This window comes from Typha angustifolia, chromosome 4 (genome assembly GCF_048772165.1).
Source record: "Typha angustifolia cultivar Huaian chromosome 4, ASM4877216v1, whole genome shotgun sequence".
NCBI classification, from domain to species: Eukaryota; Viridiplantae; Streptophyta; class Magnoliopsida; order Poales; family Typhaceae; genus Typha; species Typha angustifolia.
Window position 1 is genome coordinate 9,332,696 of NC_133242.1, and position 17,326 is coordinate 9,350,021.

At 33.5% G+C, this 17,326-nt stretch overlaps 1 protein-coding gene and 1 pseudogene across 3 annotated transcripts; both read right to left on the bottom strand.

Moving 5' to 3' along the window:
• Positions 1 to 3,960: 3,960 nt before the first annotated feature.
• On the bottom strand, positions 3,961 to 6,827 carry LOC140759451 (stress-response A/B barrel domain-containing protein HS1-like; annotated as a pseudogene).
• On the bottom strand, positions 3,961 to 16,665 carry LOC140759450 (uncharacterized). Of its 3 annotated transcripts, none has more exons than XM_073096018.1 (5): positions 16,475 to 16,665; positions 14,379 to 16,071; positions 13,999 to 14,238; positions 6,704 to 6,859; positions 3,961 to 4,296 (listed from the first exon to the last, which is right to left on the bottom strand). In XM_073096018.1, the coding sequence occupies exons 2-3, from the start codon at positions 15,940 to 15,942 to the stop codon at positions 14,183 to 14,185; spliced, it is 1,620 nt and encodes a 539-aa protein (XP_072952119.1). In that variant the 5' UTR covers positions 15,943 to 16,071; positions 16,475 to 16,665; the 3' UTR covers positions 3,961 to 4,296; positions 6,704 to 6,859; positions 13,999 to 14,182. The 3 variants fall into 3 exon arrangements, with proteins under 3 accessions (XP_072952119.1, XP_072952118.1, XP_072952120.1); XM_073096017.1 differs by having other exon boundaries at positions 6,704 to 6,864; XM_073096019.1 differs by having other exon boundaries at positions 6,704 to 6,864; positions 14,345 to 16,071.
• Between the last annotated feature and the right edge of the window lie 661 nt (positions 16,666 to 17,326).

Below are 17,326 nucleotides of genomic sequence, written 5' to 3' on the forward strand. Positions count from 1 at the left end.
TTTAAATATAGTATATCCGTATGTATCCAATTACTTTTAAGTGTTTGGTTGTAAAACATAGCCATTCCACCTAGCTATAAGGCATATAACTCTAATCATTATATCATAATCAATGAAAAGTTATTTTATGTCCATATATCATTATCATTTTTTGACAAATCAAATCACAGCCCTTGTTTTATTGAAACTTAATTAGCGGTGATCTTCCACCAAAATTCACCACAAGTTCAAAATAAGAAAAACCTATCAAAGCAAATGAACTACAAATAAAAGGTCCTTCAAACATCTCCTAACAAAAACACTCTAGCAACCATCAATAAGCTACATCCAAAAAAATGAAAACCAAGCAGTCTATCAAGCAATGTAATAAAACCATCTAATAACACCAAAACACTTTTCCAAGTAAACCAACACAACATCAGACAAGATAGTCCTAGATAGATATAAAAAGATACAAAGATCATAGAGCAGCTTCGGTCATCTTCTAGATCCACCGCATCCTCTAATGAGAAACCTTGCTTCAGTCGACTAGTTTGCTTCACTGCATCTTCTACCTAGATCCTTGCCAACATAGGAATAAGGATATCACTTTATGCCCAAATGCATCAAATTAACTTAACACAATTATGAAAAATTATATTGTTCCTTTTCATCCATATACTCCACATCAATGCACTGAGCCAAATAAACCATCACTTTTTATTTTTTCAACTTCAAATTATCTATTCGGAACGACTCATTCACATGTTTAGATGACTGAGAATTTCCACAACTCTTTTCATTTGACTCAGCACATAATCATCATATTTATAAATTAGGAATAAGTGATCTACCAACTCATCCCTTGAACAGAAAATACAAGTAGAGACTTTGTTCAACGTCTTTTAATCAAATTATTTATGATAGACACTATAGTTACACACTAACTAGAGGAAAGCTCTAACTTTTAGAGGAATCTTCATGTGCTAGATTTTTGGCAAACCTTTTGAGATCATTGAAGAATCTATATAGTGACTTCATAGCCCATTCTTCTCAAAACGCCATTTTATCTTAATCCCTTCCTCTATCATCCTCATCACAATGTTCTTCTACAAGATTAATGAACTGTTGGTCTTTCAAAATCAGATTTTCATAGTATTCTTTGTGTTGGTCTTATCCTTCTATACTTTAAATTCCAGCCTCTTCTCTCAAACCAAACATCACTGATGGTAACCTCTTCATCCCACATAATTTAAAAAGAAGGGAAATCATACCACCAAAGAGCACTCCCTCATCCAAATATCTTACCAAAATTTTGTTATTTTGCTATTGTTAGCCTCCCATTGTACCTAGGGGTGAAAACGGATCGGATACGGATCGGATAGTGCTCAACCCGTATCCGGATCCATATTTTTAGTTTGGATACGGATTCGGATATGGATATTGGACGGATAGTAAAATTTAAAACCATATCCTAACTAAACGGATATGGATAATTTTCGAATAAAAGATCGAATCTTAAACGGATATTAATTGAATTTAAAATAATTATAATATTTTATTCAGATATAATTAACACAAAATTATTAAGAGTTTTACAACAAATAATTTTTTTTAATATCAAATATATAAAATTAGGGAAATTAATCTCTATAAATAATATATAAATTATTATTAGTAACAATATTAATATTTACTATTTAAAATAAGCAAACTAAAAACTTTAAATCATTTAAAAAAATATGCGGGTAAACGTATATCCGATATCCGTATCTGAATCCGAAAAATATATCCGATCCGTATCCGAATCCATATCCGAATTTTTTTCAAAAATTCTATCCGTATCCGAATTCGTATCCAAATCCGATCCGAGTCGGGACGGATAGCGGGTCGGGTCGGAGTTAATCCGACCCGTTTTCACCCCTAATTGTACCCCAATCCATATATCATCATCAAAGGGCATATATGTGAATCTGCAGAGTTTGTATATTTGAGACAGAAAGTGTATATCTACTGTCAGGGTATTCTTTGTGTTGTTCTTTTAGGATGTCAATTATATATACGTACCTAATATCTATCGATCTATCTATCTATCTATCTATCTATCTATCATCTATCAACTTTATAACCACTGATATCTACTCTCCTGCATGACTCCATCCACTAGTGCTTGGTCTGACATGGAAGCCTTTTACTGATTGATTCCAACCCACAATCCCCCCACTCATTGCTTCCCATGGGAGGGATGACAGATCATTGTACCAAATGCAACTATTTTCTAGATTGGAATCCAATCTCTCTCCACACTAATGCCTATTTGTTAGTTTTTCATTGTGTTGGCATATTTATAGATAACACCATGTATTTTATCTTTATTATTATGAATATCTCAATTTTCGGACATTAACGATTCTGTTTTTTTAGGAAAATTTATATATAACACCCTATATGTAAGAAAATTATGGTTTACATCCTACATTTTTATTTTTTTTATAAATCGGGTTTAATAATTTAGCAAATATATGTAGAAAATATCATACTGTTAGATCTATTAGTTAAACTTAACCAAATCTCTAGCGTAAGTTAACTATACTAAGACAATTATAAAAATACCCTCAACTAAGTTATACTAGGATATTTTAGTTATTTTAAAAATACAATATCTCTACTTAACGTAATATTATCGCGGTGTTATTTCAAATCTAATATAGGGTCTTTTTTTACACATATTGGTTAAATCATAAGGCTCGATTTAATTAATAGTAGAAATATAGGATGTAAATCATAATTTTGTTAAAAAGTAGGGTATTATATGCTAATTTTCTCTCTTTTTTTTCTAAACAATACAAAATAAAATAGAGATGTCATATAACAAAAATAGAGGGTGCAATCTATAAATTTTCCTACTACTACGATTATGGGGACCCAAAGGATGTTTGAATGGAATCATTTAGATCTGGATTAGAATTAATTGTACAGAGGAAGCCAATAGAATTGAGCGTAGGTGAGGAACAGGTGGATGGATGTTTCTCTCTACCACCATCACCATGCTCCTAATATTCAAATCATCCACGTTTATATTACATTAATCTAAATTCAAACTATCGATGTCGATAATGATCCAGAATTGAATACGGAGATTGTCAAACTTTTGCTCATATTCTTCTCTAACAAGTCTAATGGTGACGTCTCATGCATGCAATAATTTATTAATGTTGGTTGGTGTCTAGATCCATACCTTCTATTAGCTTCCATTGATCAATAGCTTTGAATAGTTTCTCTTTAATAAATCACATTTTTTTTATTCCTCAAAAGAATACTGTGGGATTAACATTTGTTTTTAAGAAATGGTTATCATATAGATGAGTAAATTAAGTATAGATATAAAATATAAATCACATTTTTATAATATAAATATTTTATCCTTGTATTTTACTTTCAATTCCTCAAAAAAATAAAAAGAAAAAGAAAAAAAGATCCAGATAAAGATAAGATAAACTGGGAGAACTGAACATAAAGTGGTTACAGCTTCAGAGCTGAACAAAATTACTTCTGGTTGCATGAAGATTCAACAGAGACATAATAAGAGACATGCAAATAAAGTCAGCATATGCTCGACCTGCTAGCATAATAGGAATCATATTTTGTTGCAGCACAGATCAAGGTCAACTGGACCTGGCTCTTCCAGAATGTTTAATTTCTTTGCAATTTTAATGTAAAGATTCAATGAAAGAAGCATATCTGAACCAGAAAACCTGCACATCTATATTGGTTCCTTTGACTTCGACCACTGCTACAACAATAGAACAAATAACTAAACACAGTTACAGATAAATAAACAAACTTCAAAGCCCATCTAAATGCATCAACACATAGACCAACCTGGAAAGAGAGTTCTGTCTATCAAAAATAAGACTAGCTCTGGGGTTCATGACAAGTGAGGCAGTGAGTGATAAAATCACAAAATTTAGGAAGCTGAAGTGAGAAGCAAATAATATAACTTAACATTAGTTTACAAAAGGTAGTACAAGAATTTCGAGAACAAAAGTCACCATAACAATTCCCAGAGACATGTTCAAATATGGCAAAAGATAGTATTAATTCAAGGACTTGGAAGAAAAGGGGGAACCCACTCTCTACCTTTGTCTTGTCATTGATTAACTACTGTTGGCTTGTAGTTGACACTAATAAGCTTCTCTAGCGCAGCCAGGAATTAATTAGCAAATTCTACATGCACCCCATACTTAGCAATTCCTTCCGCACTTACAAAAGTGCGTAACACCTTGATGAAAGTTCTCTATGCTCACATCCCTTCCCCTGCATATCAGTAGACATGTATATAACTGAGACAACATTTTTGCACCATAAAGAAGATCTATTTCAATTTTTGGAAGGTGACGACTAATTTTAAACTTCACTTACAATTAAAGTGGTCCACTCATGGGTCCACCACGCCCATGAGACAAGCAAATATGAGACAACATTTTTGCACGATAAAGAGGATCTATTTCAATTTTTGGAAGGTGCTGACTAACTTTAAGCGTCACTTACAATTAAAGTGGTCCACTCATGGGTCCACTCCCATGAGACAACCAAATATGCCCGAAGTCACAAAGGTAAGGTATAAACATCAAACCAAGTTTATATTAGAATGAGGACTGTTGAGCTTGCATATGATTGGACCGAATATTATCAATGAGGGATGTACCACCACTTATTTTGCAATACCCCGAAGGAACCGAACATGATCATTTTTCACCATCTGGCTCGAGCAAGAATAAAAAAAATAACAGAAATAAACCCATAAAAAATCTATATTTTATACAATAGCACATATCATATAAATTTAATGACTCTATGTAAGAAAAGATTTATCAGATTCTATTTTCCAGAGTTGCAACTACAACTATTTATTGCAAAAAATTCTGTTCATATGCCATTCAACATTCTTGATATGTATAAAGCTCCTGAATTACATGGCCGCAGATGGTTTTCTAACCTCTAGAGGTTCTAAAGCTTGGCTAAGTACGTCATGCCATGCTACTTAATAAGATCAAGGGGTTCATGCAAGTATTGACTATGACATGCATGTGACAACTAGATGTTCATAAAATTTGTAAACTCAGCACAGAAAGATTAAAGTAGGAAGGATATGATATATAAATATAATTATATTTTGGGTTTTCTACATACTTGCCACTTAAAACTTTGAAAATATCAGAATTGCCATTAAAATCTTTAGACTCTTCTAGGATTGACATTATGATTAGCTTTTAACAGAATATTCATGACAGATTCTCATTAAAGTTAACAAATATATAAATAACTAACATATCCTTCTTTCTTAAAGTTTAGAGCGTAAAATATTAATCCATAATTTTGCCTTGCATTAAAAAAGATATTTTTTTTTCTTGTACTAGGATATTGGGTTGTATTGGATAGCTTTTGAATAATTTAAAAATAACTTAAATTTTATACAAAGGCAAAATAGTTTATTCTCTAATCTAAGTTCAGTTCTAATTATAATTAGTTAAATTTAACTAATGGAATGACATTTTTGAAGAGTACAAAGATTTGGTGGCAATAAGTAATTATGATATTTTGAAAGCTTTTAGTAGTAATTAGAAAAAAAAATTCCCTATAATTTTTAGCCTTGTAAACAATTTTAAGTCAACTATGTAAATGGCTATTCCTCAAGATTGAGTCCCCGGACTAGCTTATCATAGATCTACAAATATAAGCAAGTGAGCAACAATAAGTAAACTCTCAAATATAGTTCTGGATCAGTCAGTGAACAGCATTAACGAATTACACCTGCTAGCACATAGCAGAAGTGACTTTCAGGTACTTCTTATATCTCATCAACTAATTCAAGCCTTTAAGAATGGTTTAAATTGCAGCATGCTGCAAACTATAGAGGCTCTGCTGCTCATCATGGGGGTGCAATTGGTAGGCGGCAGTTACTGCTTTAAGCCCATATAAGTATGCTTCAGAAGATCTTCTCAGTCTAAAAATTGCTACAAATTTTTCATAATTTATGTATAGGAGGCTATTACTGTTATATGGAAATTTAGAAGATAGAGCATTTCTCTAATACAACAATAATTAACTTCTATGAAACCTGATCCCATGTGAGCTCACCGAATTGCATCAACCACGAGTTTTCCCAAGATGAGTAATAACAATAACAATGAGGAAAAAAAGAACATAACAGGCAAAGTTGCGATGCTTTACAAGCATAAAGGAATGTATGACCTTTACTTCAGAGACAAAAGAACTTAACATGCAAAGTATGCTAAAGACTAGATCTAAAACATTTCGCCAAACGTAAAGAAAAACAATAATCCTAAAGTTGTTAAGACATTTCTAGTGAACATTTGATCTTATTCTTCTTGACAATATATATATATATATATATATATATATATATATATATATAATTAAATCGAACTAACTCTCTAAAATTCTCCAATTTCTCCAGAAACCCTCCTTTCCCCCAACAAGTAACAATTTTTCACTTACCCACATAAACAATGTCACAAATATTATAATGCAAGGAATCGACCAATTGCCCCTATTACCCAACATCACAAATATAACAAATTTCACAAACCAATCAAAGACCAGATTCAAATCCTACTGATGAAACAATAGAGTTGAACAAAAAAGAGAAGTCTTAGTAAGAAATGGATTGAAAATAACAGAGGTTGAGATTGGTGAATACCAATGGAAGGTCTTCAACTCTTCATGGGTTCTTTGAGGGAGACAAGGTTGGCATCCTCTGGTGTGACATCCTCCTTGAACTTGGCCAGCAAGATGTGCTTCACCACTCCCTTCGTGGCCTCCATTTCTCCCTAGCCTTTCTCCTCTTCTGCTCCTCCTAATCTTGTTGGTGAGACAAAGTGAGAGAGAGAGAGAGAGAGAGAGAGGTGTGATCAGTGATTACTACTGAAGAGGGCTGTAATAGGATTTAGAATTATATCCAGAATTATTTGATCCACTAAGTCAGATATGGATCTTAAAAATAAATTTTAAAAAAAAGGTAAATTACAGTTTACTCCCTTGATTTAGATCAATTTTTAGCTTACCACCTTGTATTTCATTTTTAAGTACTTAACCTTCTATGATTCAAGCCAAACTGCAACAGTTACATTTTCCATCTAAAATTAACGCTGTTTCATTAGCATCAAACTATGAATAAATTATATAAGGATAATTATACTTAACCCTCCTGAACTATCATAGTTTTTCACATTCACGCTCTGAACTATTACCATTTTTTTACATAGAACCCCTAAACTAAAAAAAATATCCACATAGGTCTCTCAACAAAGAAAAAAAGTAACTACACGGATTCTCTGAATTAAGAATTTGCTTAGGTAAGAAAGTCTATGCAGTAATAAAAAAATGTTCAAATGTTTGTGGAAAACAATAATTATTTAGGGGGACTAAGTGTAATTAACCTCAAATTATAAAATAATCAAACTATCCCTACCATTTCTCGATGTTTTGAAAGGTGGAATAGGTAGCTGCCATGGCGGGGCGGCACATCGGCCGCCCCACAATGCTAAAATGCGTCGGCAAAAGGTGTCTTGCCCCCTTAGCAGGCCGCCTAGGCGCTAAATAGCGCTAGGCCAGCCGTGTGGCCTGAGAATATGGGTCAGGCAGCCCGAGAAAGCAAGCCGGCACTTTAGCCTGCAAAGTCGAATGTAGATATTAAGTGAAACAGGTTGGGTTTTATAGTGAATCGGGTTTAATAACTAACCGATATATAAAAAAAATATCCAACTCCTCTCTCTCGTCTTTCCTCTCGATCGGTAATCTCTCTCGTCTTTCTCTCTCTCTCTCTCTCGCTGTAAACCCTAGAAGCTACTTTCCTTCCACGGCCGGCAATAGTGAAGGTGACGACAGGTCTTTCGCACAGTAGAGGTGGCGAGCGGCATCATGAGGCAGCGGCCAACAACGTGCATCTCTCTCTCTCCCTCTCCCTCTCTCTTTCTCTCTCTCCAAGTTTCCCGAGCTTACTAGCTTAATTTTCTAATTTCCCCTAGCTTAATTTTTCAATTGCTTACTCTTAATCTGCTATGGTATCCAGCTTAGGAATTAATAAGAAATTTAGAGGAGTTAATTGCTAATTGCCTAATTGGTTTTTGAATTATTGAATTAAGATTTACGATTACTGATTTTTTATTTTTTTCACTGTCTTGCATTATTAATTGGGGGAATTACAGTTGATTGCCTGCTATTAAGTATATATTAATTCCTGATTAGAGGATTTAGGATTTTGAAATGTGATTCTGATTCATGTGAACAGTAATTACTAATTAGTTTCTGATTACTGTTTTAGTGTTTTACTCTTTGTTTTTTACTGATTACATTTTTAGAGTTGTCATCACTAATTAGTGTTTTACTAATTATTGTTTGGACGAATTAAAAATGTGAAATATGAATTATGTTTGTTTTTTACCTTTATTGCCCAATTTCATCTATAGCTAGTTAGATATGGCCACTAATTCCTCTCAAACAATATCTGTGGCTGAATCAACATCATCTGAGTTTTTTGCAATGTTTTAAAAGGCTACCGCAAATGGCCGGTGGTTACCTCACCGCTAAGCCCTAAGGAGGAAGGTAGGTGACAAGACAGACTAGCATTTTTTTATTAAAAAAATAAAAAAATTATATATAATAAATCTATAATTTTTAATACTAATTTAGTATATATAATATTTATAATGATGCACTATGCCACAATATTAAATAACATAATCATAATTCACAACTATAACAAGTTCACAAATATCATAACTATATATCCAAAACAAATAATGATCAAAAATTAAAAATTATCAAATTCAATAAAAGTTCACAAGAATCACAACCAAATATCCAAAACAAATAACTTGACCAAAGATTTAAAAATATCAAATTCATAACAAGTTTACAATCATCACATCGAAATATCTAACAAGTTCAAGTTCACAATCATCACATCCAAATTAATAATAAGTTCACAATGATCACAAGAATCACATTCATAACAAGTTCACATTCAAAATTAGACTTTTAGTCTTCTTCACAAACTTCAAGTGGAGCTTCATTTGTCAATAAATTGTCATCTAAATCATTATCAAGCTCTAACTCAACATCATTCTTTGTTTCCTCATCTAACAGATCAATTGCTCATCTAGAGAAGTAGGAGTGCTACTAGTAGTAACTTGAGCAACTCTAGCACTCCTCTTTAATAATAAAAATTCTTCCACACCTAATACTTTTGTCATCATCTCCCAAGTCAACCCTCCACCTAGGAAGATCTCACCTCTTGCTCTTGAGAATCATTATCCAACTAATCAATTGCATTATTTCTCTTTTTTAAAGCCACGAGATTCTTCTCTTTCGCTATCTTTCAATCTTTCATTAACTTACATTAAATTGTACATAAACTAGATCATTCAATTTTTTCACTTCCAATATATTTGTCTTCTTTGAATAAATTTGAAATAAAAAGACCAAATTAATATGAGTCAACTATAATTTAAAATTGACAACTTAATTAATACAATGATATATTACCTATTCAAATAAGCTCCAATTTCTTTCACATCTGAACGAGATATATGCTAAATTAAGAATCTTAACTACCATGTTTTTCAGGTAAGGGATGCCAGCTCCATATACACTCCACTAATAAGCTAATAACCATACAAATTAGATAATAACTTAGTAACATATTAACATTTATAAACGATAAGACTAAAAAATATATGATTTATTACATATTTTAAACTATTAAAATATGCCTAGGTTGAATTCATCATTATTATTTTTTGCCAATCTTACTAGTGGTCTCTCAAATGTTCAATAACATTCTTATATGCTTTCATTTTCACATTTGTAATATGCACTTGAATAGATAGATAAGGATAAAAATTCTCAACATAACTAAGAACACCATCCATTATATTTAAATCACTCTCCATTTCATTATAATCTCTATTAAAGTAGTATGAATTAAATAATATGTAGTAGCATGAAAATGTGTATCAAGCTTTCTATTTGTGTAGTGATCCATTGCATCGAGAAAGGCTTAAAAGAGGTCTCATTATTATTAAAAATATTTTTAATTTCTTTCTTAGCATCTTTCAATTCACTATATATAAATCTTACACCATCAACAATTCGAAGCAACTTTACCACGGAAGAAAATTTTAATAGATAATGACACTTGCCTCCAAAATTAATTATTGAGAATAGTAGAGTAAGCTCAAGCTCTCTTTCCCCTAGCAATTTTTGACCATTTGCATATTGAATATTCCTCAACTAAACATAAGCCTTAATTTTTCTTTCTTTTCCAAAAGACTTTGTAATGTAAGAAATGAAGTGGCAAATCTTGTAACCCCGAGTCTCACAATCTCCTTTATTTATGTAAACTGACGCATCAAAGTCAATATCTTGAGATGTCCATAAATAAAAACAATGACTTCCCTCTCACATTCATTGAATATTTAATCCTTCTTTCCTTTGATATTATCTCCAATATTAAATTTATACATCGAGCAGCACAAGATGTCTAGTATATATAAGGATATGTTTGCTTTAGTAACTGTGCAGCTACTAAATTAGCGACATCATTATCAATCAAAACTTAAAATACATTTTCTTCTCATACTTCCTTAATACCTTTAACGACAATATGATGGATGTATTAATCTGTATATGAATCTTTAAAACAATCAACTGAATATAAAAAAATTAACCCCTAGCTCACAATTGACATATAAATTCATAATGCTTCTTCTTTTTCAATCTGTCTAAGCATCAGTCAGAATGAAACAATCATTTTTCTTCCATGTATCTCTATGGTTCTTCAAATCTGTTTTAGCCACTTCCTTCTTTAAAAGTGGCTCACATTAATCATGCATTTATCAGTGCCACCATTAAAGAGAATGCCGCACTTATAAACCCAATGAGCTAAGTACATTAGCACTCTATCTATTTGTTCTTTTGCAAAAGTATCTTTTATACTTATTTATACCATCTTCTCCGACTCTCTAATTGCAACTTTTGGTCTTTTACTTCCAACATTTAAATTTCTTTCTTTCTCTTCTTCAAATATGTTTACTTTTGCTCTCAATTTTTCTCTTTTGATTTATCCTCTTTTCTCTTTTTGTTCGCCTCTATATGCTCTTTAATAACATTTTTTGCCTCATTAGTAGCTTTTGAAGAAGACACAATAACACCTCTAATATGTGCAATATGCTTTTTGAATCTACTAATTTCTTTCCTTGCGACCTCACAAAATTTGCATTACATTGTGTTAGCATCATTTTTATTTGGATTAAGGTATCCATATTGCTACCCTAGATCGTTAGAACCAATAGGCAAAAAAAACCAATGTTTTGAAAGGCGGAATAGGCAGCCGACATTGCGACTCCTATGGTAGGGCGCACCGACCGCCCCGCTATGCTGAAATGCATTGGCAAAAGGTAGCTAGCCGCCTTGGCGAGCTGCATAGGCGCTAAATAGTGAAGTTGCTTTGAGTTGTTGATAGTGAAAAATAGTCACTAATGGGATTTATATATAATGGGTTAAAAAATGCTAAGAAAGAAATTAAGATTATTTTCAATAATAATGAGACTTCTTTCAAGCCTTTCCTCGATGCCATTGATCACTACACAATAAAAAACTTGATAACATCTCCATACTGCTAAATATCATTTAAATCCATACTACTTTTATAAAAATTATAATAAAATGAAGAGTGGTTTAAATATAATGGATGATGTTCTTAGTTATATTGAGAATTTCTATCCAAATCAGTCCATTCAAGTACACATTATAAATATGGAGATAAAAGCATATAAGAATGCTATTAAAAATTTGGAAGACCACTAGCAAGACTGGCAAGACAAGTTAATAATGATGAATTAAACCCAGATATATTTAATAGCTTAACATATGTAATAAAGTATATATTTTTTAGTCTTATCACTTATATATGTTAATATGTTACTAAATTACTTTCTAATTTGTATAATTATTAGCTTATTAGCAAAGTGTATATAGAGCTGGCACTCTTTATATGAAAAATATGACAGTTAAAATTCTTAATTTGACATGTAGCTCATTTGGATGTGAAAGAAATAGAAGCTCATTTAAATGGGTAATGTATCATTATATTGATTAAGTTGTCAATTCTAAATTATAATAGACTCATATTAATTTGGTATTTGTTTTCAAATTCATTCAAAGAAAAGAAATAGATTGAAAGTGAAAAAATTGAATAATCTAGTTTATATACAATTTGATACAAAAATGAAAGATCGATATGTAGCAAAAGAGAAGGATCCTATGACTTCAAAAGAGAGAAATAATATAATTGATTGATTGGATAATAATCCTCAAGAGCAAAAGGTCTTCCTAGGTTAAACTTTAGGAGATGGTGACAGAAGCATCAAGTGTGAAAAAAAATTTATTATCAAAAAGGAGTGCTAAAGTTGCTCAAACTACTACTAGTAGCACTCCTTCCACTTTTCTAAATAAGCAATTGATCCAGTCAAACGAGGAAATATAGAATAATGATAATATTGAGCTAAAGCTTGATAATAATTTAGATAATAATTTATTGGCAAATGAAGCTCCACCCAAAGATTATGAGGAAGACTAGAAGTTTAATTTTGAATGTGAATTTGTTAAGAATATAATTCTTGTGATGATTGTGAACTTATTAGATATTTGGATTGTGATGATTGTAAACTTGTTATGAATTTGATAATTTTAAATCTTTGATCATATTATTTGTTTTGGATATTTAGTTGTGATATTTGAGAACTTGTTATAATTATGATTGTCTTATTTGATATTGTAGCATATTGCATCATTATAAATTTTATATATACTAAATTAGTATTAAAAATAATGAATGTTATATATATATATATATATATTTTTTTTTGATATAAAAATGCTAGACTGCCTTGTCACCCGCCTTCCGCCTTAGCGCTAGGCGGTAGGGTGACCGCCCGCTATCCGTGACCGCCTTTCTAAATATTGTCATATTTGCATTAGACTATATTTATGTATCATTTTTTTAAAAATTTAATATTTGTCTCAAGTTAACTGATTGAATTAAGTCCCAATAAACAGAAGGCCTTCATTTGATATTATATCCTAATTAAAATTTCACCCTTGTTTGATTCAAAATGATCCTATTCTAAGGGTTGTTTGGATGTCTAAATCGGATTGAATGAGGATAAATCAAATAGATTAGCCGATTCATAAATATTTCATGCATGTATCAATAATTAGTTTAATTTTGTTGATAAATGAATCAATGATTACAAATAAACTACTTATATTGAATCTTATAAACGATATAATCTAAATTACTAAAAAGATCCAATCAATTTTAAATCCGACAAAATTAAATAGGTCCAATAAGCTTCAGTAGCTATCTGCAAGTATATATTCCTATTCATCTCTATCAAGGAAGCAAAGAGAAGTACGTATAAGACAGTAATGTTTAGCAAATTAGTGAAGGTGCAATATTAATACGAAATGGAATATTACTGATAGTATGTGACTGATTATCTATCAGAATTATTTTTTCCATGATGAACAGATTAATAAAAATTAAAAGCATGAAAATGCGTGCGATAATTTAGACTAGTAAAAAAAGCTTCAATAGGATATTTATCCAAAAGGGTATACAAGTGTAGCAGACAGAGGCCATGTTATTCATAAAGTAGTTTTCAGTTGTACAACATCTTCCAACTTCTGCAGTCCCTCTCCTATTTCTAAATTATAATACTAAATCTTTAGCACCAAATGTTGTTACGCATCAAGTTGTTTTCAGCCTTCTAGGCAACAACCAATAAATACTCAAACTTGGGGCTATAATCAAGTCTGGTTTTCTTCAGTATACAAGGAGGCCAATCCTTTTTATTTGATATTTCGTTACTTTGTGATTAATTGGAGATATGGAACTGTTGAAAAGGAAAGGTAGAGATAACAAGGACAAACCTTCATCCTAACAACTTCCTGTTCACTGTCGCAGCAGCAGCTTGTTCAGAGAGCCAAAGAATAATTCTCGACAAGACCACATACCACTGATCATTTTGCATCCATTTATCAGATTAAAGCAGCAACATTCACCCAAGAATGCATGCTTTATGAAACATTGACTTGATATGGTAAGAGAGTTAATTCAGAGCTTAGCCAACTCCAACCAATACCGATTATCGCTTTCTTGAACATGTATATCTGCAGGACAGAAATGAATTCAATCATTTCATTTGAATGTTAATCTCATAATAAATATCGAGGCCACAATCCTCCCATCAAATATTCATTCTTCAACAAAGATTACATGATCAAGAAGCCAAGGTATATATATTAAGCACCCGCTAGTTCAACAGGATGCAGATCAGGGCTCAGTCTTCCAAATGATTCATCTACTCGTTCCTCATCATGTGGTGGTAATTGTCCAAAGAAAGCTAATTTTTCTGATAATCTTTTCAGAGACTCATGCTTGTTTGCAAGCTGCATTAGAACCTTAATCCTCTTGAATGAAACATTGCTTGGCTTCTGCCCCTTCTCAACCATTTGATGAAAGCACCTTTCTGCCTCTTCCAACTTTCCCTCATCACACAAGAGATCAAACAAAACATCGGACACCAATGTGAACGACCCGAACCCCTTCTCGACCATGTCATTCCACAAATCAAGAGCCATTTGCACCTTATCTTGTCGACGGAATAACCTGATAAGAAACATGCAAGACTGTGTACTCGGCAAGCACCCCTCAGACCGCATTCTTTCATACAACTTCCAAGCATTTCCGAGATCATTAGCCCAATAGAAGCAACGAAAGAACAGATTGTAGCTAGTAGCATTTGGTGCTAAGCCCCTTGCCACCATCTCATCCATCAAGGAAAATGCATCTCCAAGCCTCCTTGCAATACAATAATTACGAATAGCTGCATTATATGCCGGAACATCTGGATAGCACCCCAACTCCCTCATCTCCTTCAAAACTTCCCTAGCCTTGTCTGGCTGACCAATCAACCCCAGACCGCCTATCAAGCTAGTGTATGTAAACACATCCGGACAAATATCCTCCTCCCGCATTTTATCAAACACCTTTTGTGCTTTCTCAACCTCACGGTTCTTACAGTAGACATCAACCAAACAATTGTAAGTCACCAAATCCGGCTTCACTCCGAGCTCCCCCATCTCTGCGAAGAACCCTTCAGCTTCCTCTGCTGACTTCCACCCCGAAAGCAGTATGTTAAAAGTCTGCAAATTTGGCTTGAACTCCCGTTTCAAGCTGTGGTAGACATTCCTTGCATCATTCATACTCTTTTCCTGGCAAAGAGTCCTCAGCAAAGCATTGAAGCAATCAGTGTCAAACTCCATGACAAGCTTTTTAAACTTCCGAAAGCTCTCCACGGTTTGCCGCACCGAGCAAACCTTTGCAATCCTACCAAGAATGATCATAATGGTTCTAGTAGTGATCAAGGTAGGATCTTTCCGCCACATCTCTACTAACAACCTCCAACTCTCTTCAAATCTTCGACTCCTACCCAAAATATACAACATAGTGTCATATGAGAAGGAGGTGTGGAAGAACCCCTTTCGCTTCCCCGCCAGATCAAAGAACTCGAGTGTGCGGAAGGGGTTTCCGTGGCTGAACCGGACTCTCTTCAATACCATGTCGATCAAATCGTTGGAGAGGAAGATTTTGGACTCCTTGAGGGATCTCGCCATGGACTCTGTGGAGGAGGAGGTAGAGATGATGTGAAAAACTGTCGCAACGTCGTCGTTAGGGTTTTTGGCTTCTGGAACTGGGAGAGAAGAGCAGGGTCTTGACAAAGATGGGATTTTGGAGAGATTGGATAGGAGATGGAGAAGAGAAGGGGAAGAGGAGCTTGTGGGAAAGTTGATCGGGAGGCGTTTGGGTACCATTGCCGGTTGTGGTTTTGCTTCTCCGATTTGGAGTCAGTTTTGGGTAGTGGGATTTAAGGGCGAATACCAAATTGATCAAACCTAACAAGATATGGCCAGAAGTTGAGGTAGATTCAATGGAGGAACTTCCTGCAATAGATTGCAAAAATTAGTTAGAGAACACATAGAAGCTAGTGAAAAATTACTAAAATGAATCGTATAAACTTGCACTACATTTTAAGTAGACCAAACAATTTATGCCATTACGACGAAATATTACAAATATAGTGGGCAGTCTCAGTGTAAATTATTGAGCAAAGACGAAACCTTGAGAGTTACTATCACAGTCGACTGGCAAACAATTGCACCTCTTACGTTTAGGAATCCATCTAAGAGAATTATAATGAGACGTTCTCTAAATAATTGCACCCGAAACACGAAGAAAAAGAAGAACGATCGGTAAAATCTCCACTCCAAAAGACAAAAGAAAGTAATCCACCAGAAAGAAAACCCCAAGAAACCAAAATCGCATATCACCCCGAGATCAACTCACCCCACGAGCAGCAGGAATCGATTGCATTGGCGACGAAACCCTAAGCCAAGAGTTCCCTATCGTCCGATTTTCCTTTTGCTTTCTAGCATCAGCTTTCGGTGTCTCCGACTCTCCGTTGCTTCGGCGGGCAGCCTTCGAGCAGAGGTGGCGGAACGAGAAATGAGAGGATTTACGATGGCCGTGGGATAGAGTTAATAGGGTAGGGCAGGGAGCCCGCTTAAAACTTGGGCTGAGTTCGAACCTAAAAATGAGGCTCTGGCCCGAGTTGGTTATTTATTTTGACTGCCTATTAGTAGAGATAATACGGGTTAGGATGGATTTGATGACCCACCAAACTTTAACTAGTTCGATTTATAATTCAGAAATCTACCAGCTCAAGAAGAGGCTGTGAGAAGTTTTGTGCAACAATCTAACAAGCAAAGTTAGATGAGATGAATTATATATTTCTTTTTAAAAAGAAATTAGAAGATTGCTTTAAGAAAGACGGAGGCTCAAAATACATCCTACCAGCACCCAAAAAAATACCCATTTCAAGTGCGTCACTATTCAAAATGGATTGGAATTCAGGCATCTCTGAGCTATCCCAACAAAAAGTGAAATCTATACATTTACTGTAGCCTGCTAACTAATGAGCTACTTTGTTTGCAATTCGATAGACATGTTGAATTTTAAAATTATATCGAATTTCCCAAGGCAGTCATAAAGAGACCTCAAACAACGGGCAATGTTGTAATCAATAAAAATATGCTCAATGATTTCCGTATCTAAACCAGAACCAGACATGTTACATCTAGGGTTCACTGGAATGCCAATTTTAAAGAGTATATTTAGTCGACAATCTTCCCCTCATAA

Excerpts from the sequence above, each read along its gene's own strand:
- LOC140759450 (XM_073096018.1), bottom strand. The coding sequence starts at position 15,942 with ATGGTACCCAAACGCCTCCCGATCAACTTTCCCACAAGCTCCTCTTCC. Across the intron at positions 14,239-14,378 it reads GCATCCTGTTGAACTAGCGG|ATATACATGTTCAAGAAAGC; the intron begins GTGCTTAATATA and ends TCTGTCCTGCAG.